This window comes from Tauraco erythrolophus, chromosome 1, assembly GCF_009769465.1.
Source record: "Tauraco erythrolophus isolate bTauEry1 chromosome 1, bTauEry1.pri, whole genome shotgun sequence".
In the NCBI taxonomy this organism is placed as follows: Eukaryota; Metazoa; Chordata; class Aves; order Musophagiformes; family Musophagidae; genus Tauraco; species Tauraco erythrolophus.
The window spans coordinates 54298901-54314991 of NC_141465.1; the positions used below are offsets into that span (position 1 = coordinate 54298901).

General features: G+C 43.0%; 1 protein-coding gene across 3 annotated transcripts in view; it reads left to right on the forward strand.

The window, feature by feature from the left end:
- Nucleotides 1-816: 816 nt before the first annotated feature.
- The window catches only part of ANOS1 (anosmin 1), a 146018-nt gene continuing 130743 nt past the window's right edge, over nucleotides 817-16091 (forward strand). For all 3 annotated transcript variants that reach the window (XM_086609504.1, XM_086609510.1, XM_086609516.1), the window contains exon 1: nucleotides 817-1008. In XM_086609504.1, the coding sequence (XP_086465630.1) occupies nucleotides 817-1008 (192 nt within the window). The remainder of the gene's footprint in view (nucleotides 1009-16091) is intronic.

Sequence of the window (16091 nt, forward strand, 5' to 3'; positions counted from 1 at the left end):
TTTACGGCTTTCACCTTGGGGAAAAACACTCATCGCAGCGTTTCGCTGTAAGAAACACCGAGTTTCGAAGAGTAACTCACTTGCCTTCTCGACTCCCCGTCTTTTTTTTTTTTAAAAAAAAAGAAAAAAAAAAAAAAGAATAAAAGGGACTATCACAGCCAAAGCTCTAAGGACCGGCGGCTCAGCGCGGCTGCTGACATACAACGCCGCGGGCAGGCCGCGCCGCGCCGCCGGGGTGCGACAGGGCAGAGCCAGGCGGCCGCGCCCGGCCCAGCGCGGAGAGCGGGCCGGGCCCCGACACCGCCGGGCGCCAGCCCCGCGCTACCGGCCGCTTACCGCCGGTCGGGCGCGGGCCGCGGGCCCCGGCGCCCAGCTCTGCGCCACTGGGGCGGGACCCCCACCCCAGGCGCGTGTGCGAGGGCGCGGCGAGCGGCTCCGCGGGCCCCTACCCGCCCCGGTGCCCCACAGGTGGCGGCGTGCGGCGGGTGCCCGACTGCCCGGCGGCGGCCCCGGCGGCCCGACCTGCCCGCGGCTACGCGACCCGCCCGCCCCGCCACTGGCGCTCGGCGCAGCCAATGGCGCGGCCGCTGTCAGCCTCGGCCCGCCCGCTGCCGGGCGGGGGAGGGCTGTGGGCCGGGGCGGGCGGGAGGGGGTGAGCGGAGTTGAATGATTGAACTTTCTTGTGTAGTTTCTGCGGCACGGAGGTGCCTGCCCCCAGCGCAGCCCGGCACCAGCCCGCCGAGCAGGAGCTCACCTCGGCGCCTGCCGTCCCCCGCAGCGCTCAGCCGCCCCTCTGCCCTCCTCTCCCGCAGAGCGATGGTGCGGAGGGCGCCCGGCGCGTCCCTCGCCCTGCTTCTCTGGGTAGCGGCCGCCTGCGGCAGTCCCTCCGGGCCGGGAGCTGGCGCCGCCGCCCGCAAGCAGGACGAGGCGTTCTCCACCGCCAGATGCACCTCCAGGTGCCTGAGCCTCCAGATCACCCGCATCTCCGCCTTCTTCAAGCATTTCCAGGTAGGGGCATGGCGCCGCGCAGGGGCGCCCCGCCGCCGGCCCGCGCCCGGAGCGTGGGCGTCCCTCGGCACCGGCACCGGAGTGGTGGGCACGGGGTGGGGGCGGAAGGGACGGCCGGGGCAGGAGTGCCTCTTGGCAAACTTGGAGGGGGGACGACGACGACGACGTTTCTCCAAGGGACTGGCGGGCGCGGTGCGGGTGCCGCCGCCAGCACCTGGAGGCGGCGGGCGAGCGGGCACGGCCCCGCGGCAGCGCCGAGCCCCGCCGGTGCGTGTGGGTGCCGGCCGGGCTTCTGGCGTGGCTGGTCGCCGGGAGGAGGCGGCGGACCGTGGGGCTCCCGGCTCGCCGCGCCCCGCCACACGCTTGTCAGCTGCTCGCCGGGCGGCGGGGCTGAGCCCGCAGAGGGGCGAGGCGGAGGCACCGCTCCGCCGCGGCTCCTCGCAGGTGCTCGGCGCTGCCTCCCGTGATGTCCGGGGCCGTGGGGCGGGCGGGGCCGGCGCGGCACGGTGCCCCCGAGCTGAGGGTGCGCTTGTGTTTCTGAGCGGCCGGAGGTGCTGGGGGCGATGCCGCGGGGCTCCGCCTGCCCGCGGGCTGGGAGAGTCGCTGCGCCCGCGGGTGGTTCGCGTGTCCAGCCCGGGGGAAAAGTTTGAGCTTGTAAAATAAGAGCGATGATCAGGAACGCTTGATACTTGATTCCGACCTCCTGGAAGGCGAGGGTGGGGGGTAACGCCTTTTGTATTTCTGAAACTGAGGGGCACATCTCTGGGTAACGGAATGGGGAAGTGGGGGGAAATGGGGATGAGGTAGCAGGAGACCCTCAGAGTATAAAATGAAATGAGAGCGAGCCCTGAAAGCTCCTACAGCGACTGCGCTGGAAGCAATGCGGGAGGTGGTGTAACAGCAGCGGGTGTCTGCCCGTCCTTTCCCGTCTTCCAGTTCTACACGCGCCTTCCCCACCTGTTCTACATTGTGCAAGTATTAAACCGAGTCGACCCCGAAGAATGACGGAAACCCTCCTGAGCTGCCAGCGCTTCTCCCTCCCTAGCCTCCAAGCCCCTTTTTAGAAGGGGCTGGCCAGCCCGACGGGGAGGGAGCCACGTCCACCTTTCGGGATGGCACATCCCTGCGGCGCGGAGGGGACCGAGCGGGGAGCGCGCAGCTCGCTCGCTCGCCCTGCGCTTTCCGGTCGGTTAGAAACGGGAACCGGTCGGACAGATGTTTTGGGTAAAGCGGTGTTCAGGGCTGAGGTGTTGGCACAAACGGCGGGTTTGAGAGATATTTCAGGATAACTGAAGAAAAAAAAAAAAGTGTGAAAGGAAAGCTTAATGTGTTCGTTTCAGCGGCGACAGGAGGTGTTCGGTGCCTGTGACCGGATTTCGGCTAAAGAGACCTCGAGGGGTTGGGGGGGGGGCGGGGGGGCGGATGCATCCCGAGGCTGGTGGAGAAGAGGCTGCCGTGTCCCAGCTCGCGGGGCCGCTCCGGGCGAGGCTTCTCCCGCCGCTCCGCTGGGCCGACGTGGTCCCCGCTTGACGGGATGGCTTGAAGGGAGGTACCCGTTACCGTAGTTCATTATCGTGGAGAGGGATTAGTTTTGTGTGGTGTTGGTTTTTTTTTTTTTTTTAATGGCGTTGTCAGGCGGTTGTAACTTACTTGTTTTACAGTTTCGGTGGCTAAAGAGGCAGTTTAGATCAAGCCAATTCCTGGTGAAAGGCTTTTTTTTTGTGTTTTCTTGGCAAGATTTCTTTTCGGACGTAAAAGTGCTGACAATGCACATTGCCAAACAATAGTGATTACATTTTAATTAGCTAGGGTGTAATAAACTGCAAATTACTCAGTTAGGACTTGAGAACTGACTGGTTTTGAGTTGTGTGTTTTTTGAGCTTTTTTTTTTTTTTTGATTTTTGAGGGGTTTTTTTTGTAATCAATCGAAAATCTCGGAGTTTTAACCCCAACCTGCTAAAGCACACGGTAATTTATCTAAATTACCAGGGATTAAACTCCTGCTAGACATGAAACGACTGTAATGTTTAGAAGATAAAGTGCTCTCGTTTATAAAAGTTAAGCTTTCCATTGTCCTTTAATGAGAGAAAGGAGGAGAGTTTGAGAGTACACCAAGCGTCTGATGTTCTCACAGGACACTGATAATACACGGTGCCCTGTAGGACATGCAGGTCTGGGCCGTATTGTTCCATGAGGGCTAAAGGATACGATGTTCCCTTCACCTCCCTTTCTTCTCTTCTTCGTTCCCCCCTCCCCTTTCATCTCAACCAGTAGCGATTTCTGGAGCTCTTTTCATTTCAGAGGTGCCCAGTTATCTTGTAATCTGATTCAACCTTTGAAGCGAACTAAACACTAGCTCGTCCCAATGGGAGCAGGAAGGAACTCTAGTGTCACCCAGTAAGGATGAGTATTGAAAGAAGACTGACCCACTCGTTTCCCAGCCCCGCTTTAGACGCAGCCTCAGTGGTGAGCATCGGGGAGATGGCAGCTGGGTGCTTCATGGGAGGTGGACTCCCCAACGCTTCAGAGAGTTCATTTCAGGTTGTTCATGGCACCAAAACCACATCACTGACAACCTCTTACAGCGAATGAGGGCTGAGTAGCATGAACACAAAATCAGGACTAATTCTGTACTTTCTGGGTCACCTGTTTGAATGTCAACTGATGGATTTCAAATTTCCAAAATGATCGTGAGATTTTCATTCACTTTGCTCCACAGATAATTTTCACCCATTTTTCTTTACCATCCCTATTTGTGAAAGGGTCAAGAGAGGTGTTCTTTTTTAAAAAGATCTATTTGTTGTTTTACTTTTGGAAAGCACTTCTAAGCCTATTTTAAAGGCACGTTCTCTGTAGGAAACTACTTTTACTGATGCACAGGTCAAGGAATTTAATTATTTTCTTCATGTAGGCTATTGATGTGGGCTAAAAGAAGAATTAGTCACCTGAATCAAAAGTCTGTGATCTTGAGAATGCCTCTTGAACAGGCGCAGATGCCTGCTTTTTGCTATAAAATTCCCATGGCCAGGAGTTTTCCAGTTTTGAGAGTGTTGGGAATTTCTACATAGAGGTTACACCAAAGTGCACTTGGGATTGATATGAGAGATATCACGCCACATGGGTCTTGTAGCCCAATTGAATATGTACATTTTATGTCTATCTATGGGCTCTCCACAGACCGAAAGTTTCACACAAAGCATGCTGGCACAAAGTCCTTTCATAAACAGCAAACAAACAGAAAATGTAAGCAGAATGGATCATCGTGGTTTCTTCTTTTATGAAACAGCATATTAATTACATACTCATTCTCAGTAGAGAATCATGTACAATCTATGAATGAGGGACTCCAACATACTTCTTATGTCTTCCTGGAGTGTGTGCAGGAGTGAGCTTTAGCTTGCTTTGGACTTTTGCAGATGAGAGAAAGCATTTTGATCCCAACTGTGGAATTTGAGCCACTGGTCAACTCTGAATTTATTGATCTGTAACTGGAAAGAGTCGGTCAAAGAGAACACGTCTTTCTAGCCTAATGTTCAGGGTAGTCACCACTTTTAGCTCTTTTGGGTGTTGAGATCGGGGTTTTACAATGACTGTTGTGTAATGTGTATGAGACAGTAATTAAAGCATTTGCTGGAAACTGTCCATGCTCCTGGGTGACTGCATTGACAAGTAGAGTTCCTACTGCTGTGCTTTATTTCTGGCAAAATCCTCTGTAAATCACCTGAAGAGGGGAAGACGGCAAAAGTGTTTTTTCCAGCAACTGAGAGCATGACAGTCAAGTGGCCAGCCTACAGTGGAGAAGACGTAGATTTGAACCTGACCGTCCTATATCATTATCAGTGTTATACTCATTTGGCTGCTGTCTAAGGAGCGTGCCTTTGTGTTAGTAAGCTGCCTTTGTAAGATGGGAAGGGCAATTCTTCCTCTGTTTTGGAATGAAAGGAAGGGCTAAGATGTCTGGCTCCACAAGAAACATCAAGACTGTGAATCCTGTGTGGAAGAAGGCATGCTGTTTTAGGGACCGAGGTGGTAAAGAAGAATGATGTCTTTGGATGTGTTCTTTACCTCAACATTTTCTAAGCCAGTTCCCTTCTTAGCGTTTTAGCTGATGTACAGGACAAAGTTCAGCAGTCTAATTTGATGTGTCCAAAGTTTATTTGTGAATCTGGTTTTACAGTAACCTAGTAGTGTAGGTAAAATCCTCGTGAAGGTGAAGTCACAGTTACTGCACAAGCTTTTTTGTTCCTGAAAAGGGTATGGATATGAATAGGGACCTCATATAGCTAACTGGCAAAGAGGCTTGAATATTTGGATTATTTTAGCTAGGGCATTTCTGTATAACCTACCTGTTTCAGTGGAGTAAGACTAAATTCCTTGCATTGCTTTCTATGGGTGTAGCCTTTCTCATCTGTAATACTAGCTGTGGATGAGCTCCTTCCATTTTTGGGGAGCAGGTGTGGCATTGGCCTTTAGTGTTCTGTTTTCATGTTGAGTGAAAACATAGTTTGGATTGTAACCTCTACTGCCAGCCATCTGAGCTGTGTTCAGAAAACAGCATGATTAGAAGTTTTCTTTGTGAATAAGAGATGGAACATCAGTCTAAACACATAGGCTAAAGGTACAGCATAAAAATGTTAGGGAGAGCAGTGTTTACTTGGACCTGTGAACTCATGGATCTTTTGTCTTAGTTGCCATCTGCTAGAGACTTGTTAAATAGCTTCCTGCTTAATATGTGAAAGTTGACAAGTTAGCTAAGGTAGAGGAGGTGTCAATCTTGTTTACTGGATCAGAAGCTGACAAGGTGGTAAAACGTGCAAGAGGGTGCAAGAACGGCAGCAGCAAGATCTTTGGGGGTAGTTACCAGCTAGACTGACTCGCTGCGTTTGCTGTATGGAGTCACGGGGATAGAGAGAAGCCACAGCCACATGCTTACAGAATCACAGAGTGGTTGAGACTGGACGGCACCTCTTGGCAACATGTTCTAGTGTCCAGCCACTCTCATGGTGGTTTCTTATGTTCAGATTGAATTTCCTGTGTTTTGATTTTTGTCCACTGCTTCTTGTCCTGTTACCGGGCACCACTGAGAAGAGTCTGGCTCTGTCTTCTTTATTCTCTTCCATCAGAGATTTATACGCATTGATGAGAACTGCTTGAGCCTTTTCCATTTCAGGCTAAACAATCCCAGTTCTCTCAGCCTCTTCTCGTGTGAGAGATGCTACAATCCCTTGAATTTAGTGGCCCTTTGCTGGACTTGCTCCACGAAGTCCGTGTCTCTCGTCAGCACTGGACCCAGCACTCCAAATATGGAGTGACTGGAACAGAGAATAGGAGCAGTTACATTTTGCAGATATAATGTGTGCTAGATATTGTTACCCACTTCTAAATTAATATTCACTATTTAAATTTTCTTACATTAGTTTATATATGACCATTTATGGTTGTCAATGTATTAAAGCCAAAATGCTAACGCTAAATCAAATCAGATTTTTTTTTCCTCCATATTTTTAGATATTAGTACATCTCACTGTGTTGTGGTGTTTTTCTTGGTGTGTTTTCTGTTTGTTTGTTTGGGTTTTTTTTATGTTTGGTAGTTTTCAATAGTAAATTGAGTCTTAACAAATTCATTTCTTTATTCTTAAGAGGGAAATTGAGATACATTGGGATCTATACGTGTAGTGTGATCCAGATTTGTCATTGCTGCTTGAATAGGCTCCCGAGGTACTGCTTTAAGCTTGTTCAGGTGGGTACTGTTTAAAAACGTAGCAGCAACAGTGTGGATTAGCTTGCTCACATAGGTGTTCTGTATCCATACCTATACCCACTTATCTCGGCAGTGAATGGATTCCAGTTGAACCTTTTGATACAGTGTAAACATTCCTCAAATAGTAAGCCCATTTCATGATATATGAAGGGAAATTATGGAGAGATTTCCCTTCATAAGCATAATTTAGTGTAAATCTAGTAGTAATGTACTATAAATCAGTATTTAGGAATTAGTACTAAGCTAGATCATCCAAGGCTAACTCGAAATTTTTTTTGAAAGAATGGAAAAATGTTCTTTTAAGTTAATAGGTCTCTATGTTGCATAATGTTTGATAGCTGTAAGAGGGAACAGTAAGGCCTTAAAAGTTTGATATGTTGAATGACTGATAACTATATGGTGGTAGAAGGTTGTTTTCACTGCTGAAGATAAACTGTTACCTGTCAGGACAACTGAAGTTTTTGAGGGAAAACAGGCAATTCTTTTAAATAAATAATAAAAGGTTCTCAGATTTTATATCTGCAAGCAAATAGTGTGCAAGTGATTACCTCTAGATACCCAATACCAGATTTTACTTACAAGTCAGGCAGCTAGTTGTCTACATGCCAGCACATCTGCCTTCAAATTGCTTGTAACTCCAAAGTTACTGCACCTTCAAAAATCTGCAATTGATTCCAGATGGAAAAGCAGTAGGCCAGGCTGAAAGTCCAGGGTGCATGTGCCTCTTTGTGCTCTGCTATAGAGAAGATGGATATAATGAAGAAACCATTTTTTGTAACCGTCTTGAATAATCTGAAACTGTAAACTACTTTTCATGAAATCTTTTGCAAAGATATGTGGTACTTATGTAATGAGATGTAGTAGATATGTAGTGTGTTATTCCTGGAATGTTTCAGTTCCAATGGATAGGCTGCCCAGGCACCGAGTTTGCTTAGATCTTTTGGGACATGTTCACAATCTTAGGGAACGTGTGCCATCTGCTTATGTTGCCATATAAGTACGCATCTCCTTTCCAAAAATAGTCCTTGTGTTAAATAATTCTGACTTTCATATGTCTCATAAAGCACACTGCTGTTAATTTCTTTCCATAGACAAATTTAAACATTTGTCATTCCTTTATGATTTTCTCAAACCTTGTTAAAATTCCCAATCATTCTTCTGTTTTTAGTGTTCATATGGCATATGATCTGGATAATTATTCTGGCATTTGATATGCTCTTATTATTGAAATCTGCTGTTGTGAACAAGAGGTGCACAGATCTTCTAAGATGATCTTATGTAAAAGCTTTGAAGGTGAAAGGTTTGTTTTGAATAATGATGGTTGCATCTAGTGAAAACACCTACATTTTTCACAGTATTGTCAAATTGAGCCGTAGTTAGTCTTTGCAGTTGTATCCAGGTCGGGTATGAACCCCTCTGGTTTCAGTGGGGGTTATGTTCACTGTCTTATGACCAAACTCAAATCTCTTTGGCATCAATGAAGGCTTGCATAGTTGATGTGAATGCAAGAGTTGCAGAGCTTGGTTGTTGTTTTCTAGCAGTTTTGATTTCTCAGATTTGGGATCTTAACCTTGACCATCGCTTTCCCAAGCTGTTCCTGTTTGGCTGTGCCTCAAGCGTAAATTTTTCATACAAATTAAATGAGCTGTATGAAAACGTAAGTGAATGGTGAACAATTCAACAATAAAAGTTGCCAAGATACTTTTCTTGCATTTTACTTGTGGATGCTTACATATTAGAAAAAAATTCTTTATTCTGTCTTGCTCTCATTCATGGCATTATAATTACTTTTAATTTGGTAAATGTGCCTGGTACCAAATGCAGTAAAATTGATAGGAATGTTGCTAATATATGTTTTGAGGCAGATATTTTATGTACAGAAAACCTTGGCAAAGCATAGTTTTGATGTCACAGGGGTGTGTTGGAGAGGGGGAGGAGATGTTGCTTTTGAAAAGCATTAGGAAACTTTAGAAACACTGGGAGTTCTACAATGTACATCCTTTTTCCATTGAAACATATATCCACTTACCACAGAGTGAAAGGATATAAGCTAGGTAGTGTTCATATTAAAATTATTATTGAAACATTATTCACTATCTGTACATGGGTTGTCCTTGTGATTAACTAGTGCTCTGAACTGTATTTAAATGTGTTTGGTTTAGTAAGTGTTCCATAAGGGAAATAAAAACCCAATACATTTTTGAGACAGCTTGAAAACCAGCCTGATTTTCCAGATGCTGAGCATTTGCCATTTTGCAAAGGGCAGACTTCTTAAAAGTGAGTGCTGAATTTATGTGTGTCTACAAATTGAGGTTATTATTCACAAGCTGGTCTACCTTCCCATTGGCTATTTTGTGTGAATTTTTACTTTCTGTGGTTGCCTGGATTTGAGTACATACCCAACTTCTGTAAACAGAAAAAGAAACTACTGTTATTTAGCAATCATATTGTTAAAGATTGAAAATAAAATTAATGACTGAGTATCAGGAATATGATAGAACAAAGACACATTCATAATGATATTAAGTAGTCAGTGCCTAGCAAATCTAAATCTTGCACCGAAAAAGCGCTTGCTTAGGAGTTTACACCAAGAATCTTCCTTTTTTGACCTTTCCCACAACTGGGCCTTATAAGGCCTTATATTTTGAAAACCTTTGAAGTCCATGAAAAGCCTTCTGTTGATTTCAGTTGGATCAGGTCCATGTATGAACACTGGATCCATGCAGTCTTTTTCAACAAAGGAGAAGAGTACTGTGAACTTGGTATCGAAACTCTAGTTGTATCCCTTTTTTAGTCTTTTAATGTCCAAGAGATCACAGGACATGAAGATGGAGAACTGAGGGTGTTGAAAGGTAAGTGGACCCTTTAAACTTGAAAGTGGAATACTGTTCCTTTCATCTCTGATTGAAAAGAACCACGCGTTCATTTTCATCCATCAAAAAGAGTATAAAATATTTCCAGATTTGGGGAACAGCCCCACCCAAAATTTATATAAAATTTCCTTTGACTTCCTTGAACTGTGTTTTCACCAATGTCTCTCTAGACTGCCAAAGAGGTATAACATCAAAATTATGTAAAAATATTCGTGTATGGAAAACATAATATGGGAAAATACATATATCTTTCACCAGAAAAGTCCCCCATGACTTATTGTACCTTTATGGACACTGCGTGTTTTGATTTGTTTTTTCTCGCTTTGTATATTACATCATATTCCTTTAAAACAGAAGTGACTTGACTCAAACTTGCAAAGGGATTGACACTCCTGGTAGCAGCTGAGATTCGTGAGGAAGGCATGGCTCCAGAACTTGCAGGAGAAGCAAAAGAAGAGACAGGGAGTCTTAGAAGGGAGAAAGCTGGAGATAGGTGATGTACAGCAGGCACACGCCAAGGAGGACAATGCTGGGAAGAGAAATTGTCTAGGAGTAGAGGGGACTGTAGATTTTACTGTGACACAATTAATTGAAACTAAGGCTGGAAACAGAGAACAGACACAACGAGCATGGGAAGAGTTGTTTGTAAATATATTTTTTTTTAATTTCTGTTCTTTCTCAGCTGCACAGAATTTTACCCGGTTTAAAAAGGTTAATTATTCTTGTTTGTAGTTCAGTAAAAATGTGGTTTGAAAATCCTTTTGTCTTCATTGGAAAGTCCAGTTACAGGTAAAACCTTCAGGAAAACTCACCACAAAGTTCTAGCTAATCTGTTGTCCTGTCATACATGCCAATGCAGGCAAATACACATCCGGTTTGTCCTAGACCAGGAGTGCTCAAGTGTACAGCCTGTCCAGGTAGTGCTGCTGACCTGTGGCTGGCTTCTTTCATCTTGTTTTCATTCATTTCTTTCCTAAAAGTAACTTGGGAGTCTGGAGGCAGTTTATAGGCTAAGCATGTCCTGGTAGTGGCAGCTTGCTCCTCATTTCTGTCTTTCCTAAAGACTTCAACCACATTGATGGATTGTGAGAAAAGAGGGACAAAGGAACAGGCTACTTTGGCTTTCTGAACAATTCCTGTTCTCTCAACATTATGAACTTACTCTCTGGAGAGTTTTCAACCAGAAATGTGTTCTGGTGATGGCAGCCTACTCTTTTGGGTCAATACTATGATTTACTTACATGTATTCTGAGTTAAATAATAATCCCAGTTCTTCAGGAAAAGTTTTGGATCTTATGCATGTACTCTGTGCGTTCTCAGAAGTGCTGGATTTACTGTATTGCACATATATAGTAAAGTTTGGTCATATGATGAAAGAAGACCTGTACATATGTTTTATTCCCATACAGTAGAGAAAGTGTGGCCTCCATAGGCAGTATGTTGGGCATAGTCCACTACAAGGATGTCATCTTTCAAGTCGAACAAGCTACTGCCACCGTAGTTTCTCTAGTGATCACAACTCAAACTGCAAACCTCTCCAAAGTAGTGAAGACTTAATGTTTTTTCTTCCTGTGAAAGTTGCAATCCAGTTGCCATAGATCCTGTATAAGACAATATGAGGTAAATAATAAGATTGCTTTAGGACAAGTGTCTGTTATCCAGAGAGTCAGAGATTGAGGTTGATGGGGAAGATGGGGTGAGAATAATGAACTCATTTAATCCAGTGCAAACATAGTTCAACCTTCCTTGCCATTCTTAAAAGAATTCATAAGCATAGCTCTGTTTTTTCTCTTTTATAGATTACTCTTTGAGGGAGTGATCTTCGCATTAACTTATATTTTTTAAAAAAAAGAACCCAAGTAATCACGATTCACATACATGAACATGATTTCTCATCTCGTCTCGTGATTTAGACTATAGTTCTGGGACTATGCATACTTTGTAATTAGTTGATAGTTTTTTAACCGTTAATGATTTCTTTGTTCTGCGGGAACATTACAGTCAGGCCTTAGGGCATCTTTGGACCTAAACACCATAAATTAATTTCTTAACCCCACTTTCTGTGAGACTTTGGGTTTTTTTGAAATTTAATACATGGATGAACTGATATGTGCGGTAGCAAGTAGTTGAAAGCTGAGGAAAGGGAGATAACAACAACAATAATAATGTGTCCTAATGCAGTGACTCTTAGTAATATTTTTTTTTTTTCAGAATTTGTGTTCTTACATAGAAACTAATTCAACAAGATGTTTGTGGTTGTTTTTTTTTTTTTTTTCAGTTAGATGATGGTTATAGCTACTTTGAAAACAATGAAATCACATTACTTGTGTAACTACAGATAGATAATAATGAATCATGTTATTTTTTGCCTCCATTTTTCTTAGTCACAAAGAGCATATAGTATGTTGACATTTGATTCATATCTAACAGTTTTGGTAAGGGAACTGGAATAGGAGAGCTTGAGGCTTTCTTCTGTTTTGAGATTTCTTTCTGTGCAACCATGAACTGAGACATCATGAATTAGCCAAGTGTTGGTCAGTCTGGAAGGTGCAGTAGGTGGAAGGAACATTTAGGGTTAGGCAAACTGACACAAAGGCAAAAATCATCCCATTAACGAGTTGTGTTTCACACTTCATATAGTGCTTACTAGCAGCTATGGGACATGTTTGTCAGAATGAATAAGGATGGAAGATGTAGATTTTTGCAGCTAGCAGGTTATTGTTGGATTTTCTTTGAGTTAAAAAGTAGAAAAACAGTGTGAAAGACTAGGCTTTTGGTAAATTTCATGTGTTTTCGATCCTTGTTGACCAATCAGAATAGGAATGCATTTGATGCTGCACATGCAGCATATTAGCTCATCTTGTAAAAGCTTTTGTTTAATCATAGAACCACACACATACACGTTTGATCACTAGAAAGCAGCAAAGCTGTAATTTCAATGGCAATTAAATGTTTAACAGCAAATGCCAATTATTTCAAGCCTCCTTTTGGTGTTCAAAACCTTCCTTTTCTTGAGTAGAAAAAAAGAGCAGCAACATGGACTAATCTTGTAAGTTTAACCAGCCGTTTTTCAAATTGTGGAAAGGAAGGAATATTTAGAGTTTCCTAAAGAACATACTGGCTGTCTTTGTTTTGGGATAGAAAGCATGAGTCACAGGTAATTTTAAAGACTAAAAAGCTTTACACATTAATGTCGTATAAGCTCATGTTTTTTTTCTTTAGTTGGAGATCTGTCAGCCTTCTGAATGATACTTATCAGTTCTTCCATTTATATGATTAATTGTTTAATACAAGATTTTTCTGGGGCTTTCACTGCTAGCTTGAGTCTTACATCCTTACAGTTGATAGTAATGTCTCCAGTGGTTTCAGTAGGATAAGCTTAGGCCAGTGCAAATGTACTGGAAATGTCTGTTCCAAACTTATAAATAAACCCAAGAAAATTCCCAGTATGCTCTTTAAAGACAGTTAACTTACGTGATTTTGTTAGATACCATTTTACTACATCTTGACATCATCCTTCAAAATTCAGAGTGGTAGTAAATGATACTATGCCATTAGGACAAAGTAAAAAAGAATTTCCAGTTATTTTCCAGATGCAAAGCACCTTGACTTCAAATTAAGATGTTTTTAGAAGAGATTCCTTCAGATGGTAAGGGAAGGTAGAAACAACTTTTGATGTAACCAGAGCTGAGTACCACTAAAGATAGTAAATACATATTAAAAAAAAAATTAGATATTGCCCAGTTACTGATTGTTACTTTGTGTATCCTGGTGCCCTCAGGGATTCCCAAGCATCCCTGTAAGTTTCATAAACAGACATGGCTTATCCTTTTAATAATAGGAGCAGATGTCAATTTTTTTTCATGCCCCTAAGATGCTTACTCATACCTAGTAGATCCATCTGGTATAGATCGAGCCTCAGTCAAGTTGTTCTCATCCATGACCGTCCCACTGAGAAACCAAATCAAGCAAAGATCCTCAGTCCAATGAAAAAGATACCTGAATATTATCAACATATTTGTAGTACCACAACCCACTTCACTTCACTGTCTTTCTTAATTGCTTTACACAGGTGAGAAGGCTGGTAAAATGGAAGGAAACATTGTAATTGGAATAGGATTCCTGGAGCATGCCATCAGTATCTGAGACTTTCTGAAGATGGAACAACTTAAATATTTGTCAGTTCCGTGAAAATAGATGAATTAAGAAAGAGAATCAAAATTTTAATATAAAAAAAAACTACTCATAGTACAAGATGTTGACAACTGGTATTAACAGTTGTCCACATTTTATGAACTTAAGGATATGTGTTATAATGTTTTTCTTTTGTGGCTGTTAATTTAGATCAAGGATATAAAAGAAAATGCTAGGCTTCAAGACTGGTGTGATCCTTTTAGTGGAATTCTAGGAAAATTCCATAGCCAATTGTTTACATTAACTGGAGACTTTAAAATACTGTGGCTTGGGTAGGGACTTAGGCTGAGCTTTGACGTCTCTCGTTACAAGTCTTTTGATAACTGCAATGCAAATTAACCTGTCTTAATTTTTAACTCTTTCACCTGATGCCAGAAAGGTGTTTAACATGATGAACCTGTCAAGAAATGATTGCTTTGCATAACAGCTATATCTCTGGTAACCAGATGTGTTAATGACAAATGCTTCAGTCCTGCCTTGAAGAGAGATTTATTTTCTTTTTATGGTATGTCTTCATTAGCTAGTTATCAGACTGTATTCTAGAAAGCTGGCACATGAAAGGCTTTTATGTTTGTAGAAAGCTTTATGACAATATGATGAGGCAACGTAAATCTTCCATTGAAGATTGTTACTGTAGAAAGATCCAGTTAATATCCCTATAGCTCAAACTGTGTAAGTAGTTCTAGTACGTTATATCTTTCTCAAATAATAGAATTTCATGTTGATGTCCTCTCCCTCTCATCTGTCCTTTAACAGTCTTAAATTGTTTTCAGGGTGATCTAGAAGACTGGACTACAGCAATTATGCCACGTAACGTATGCTTCTTGTGACACACAGTTCTTAACAAACTGGAAACAGCTCCTAAAAAAACCTGGAAGAAATGCACTGGATCTATTGTAACCTGCATTAAAAGACTTACTCTTCTCTCAGGAATGTACTATCAGTGTTGCAGGGCTAAAGGATCCCAACTAGGATCAGGTTAGCAGGCATGTTAAATTTCAAGTGGAAAGGCAAAGACTCACTGACCCTTCTATGTGCTCCTTCACTTGATGCCTGTTTTTCATCCATTGTCAACACAATGTCGTTGCAACCTTTGCTGTTCCGGGAGCTGTTGCAGTTCCTTAAAATAGGGTAGGAATGAAAACGTGGTCTGCAGACAAATATGAACAGGGTTTACGGGTCTGCGAGGTGGGGATAGAGGGAGCAGCACTGAGCTGATCAGGAGGAGGGGATCACGACTTCCTCTTTGTTACATGATAAAATTAGGAGGAGGACATTCATTAGGTGATGTGATATGTGGTATCTGACCAGTAGGCAACTGATGTCCGCCATCTTTATTACTTACTGGCTTAGTGTGACAGTCCTGTGTGTTGGCTTTCTGCTGAAGAAGAGCTGGGTTGAGAAGGTGTCATGGTTTAGCCCAGCTGGCAACTAAATGCCACACAGCGACTTGCTCACCCTCGTCCACTCCCGGGGAATGGGGAAGAGAATTAAAGGGGAAAAGGGAAGGCTACTCATGGATTGAGATAAGTACAATTTGATAATAACAATAATATAAAATTAAAATTAATAATGATAAAATAATAATATATGAAAAAAACTAACTCTGCCGCAGTCAAAACCAGGACAGAAGGGACAGGCTGAGGGCCAAACCGATAGGAGCAATGTAGAGAAGAGTGTTAACTTGCGCGGTGTGATTTGTTGTTGGGTTGTGCTTTAAAGATGAGACAATAAAGTTATGGGCTAATTAAACTATACCCATTACGTCTTGTCTGTCTTTCTGTAATGTCTACAATGAAGGCAGATGTATGGAAAGACTGTAGCAATTAAAATACATCTGGGCAATAAGACTTCTTCCTGAAACGCTGCTTTAACTGTTGTGGTGAAAGATTTTTTTTTTGTGTGGCTGACATGTTTCTTTCAAATAGTGCTTTTGGAGTGTATGTTAACAATATTGTGTTGGTTTTTTGTTCAGATTGAAGATAGGCTATTTCGAGTCCAAGAGTCATTTCAATTTGGACAGTTCTTTAATTTCTGAATGACTGCAGAGCCATTTTGCAAACGTTTCTAGGAAATCCTAGGTCTGCTGAGGTGCACTTCACTCACTGAGCCTTGTCTTCTGTGGGAAAAGGGAAAAATTCCCAGAGACTGTTTTAAATGACTGTTAGAGCTCCAAGAAATGTGGTAATTTTGATACTTGTTACTTTTGAGAGCTTTGCTATGCACTTCAATATTCTTCTAAAACAAGATTTTTG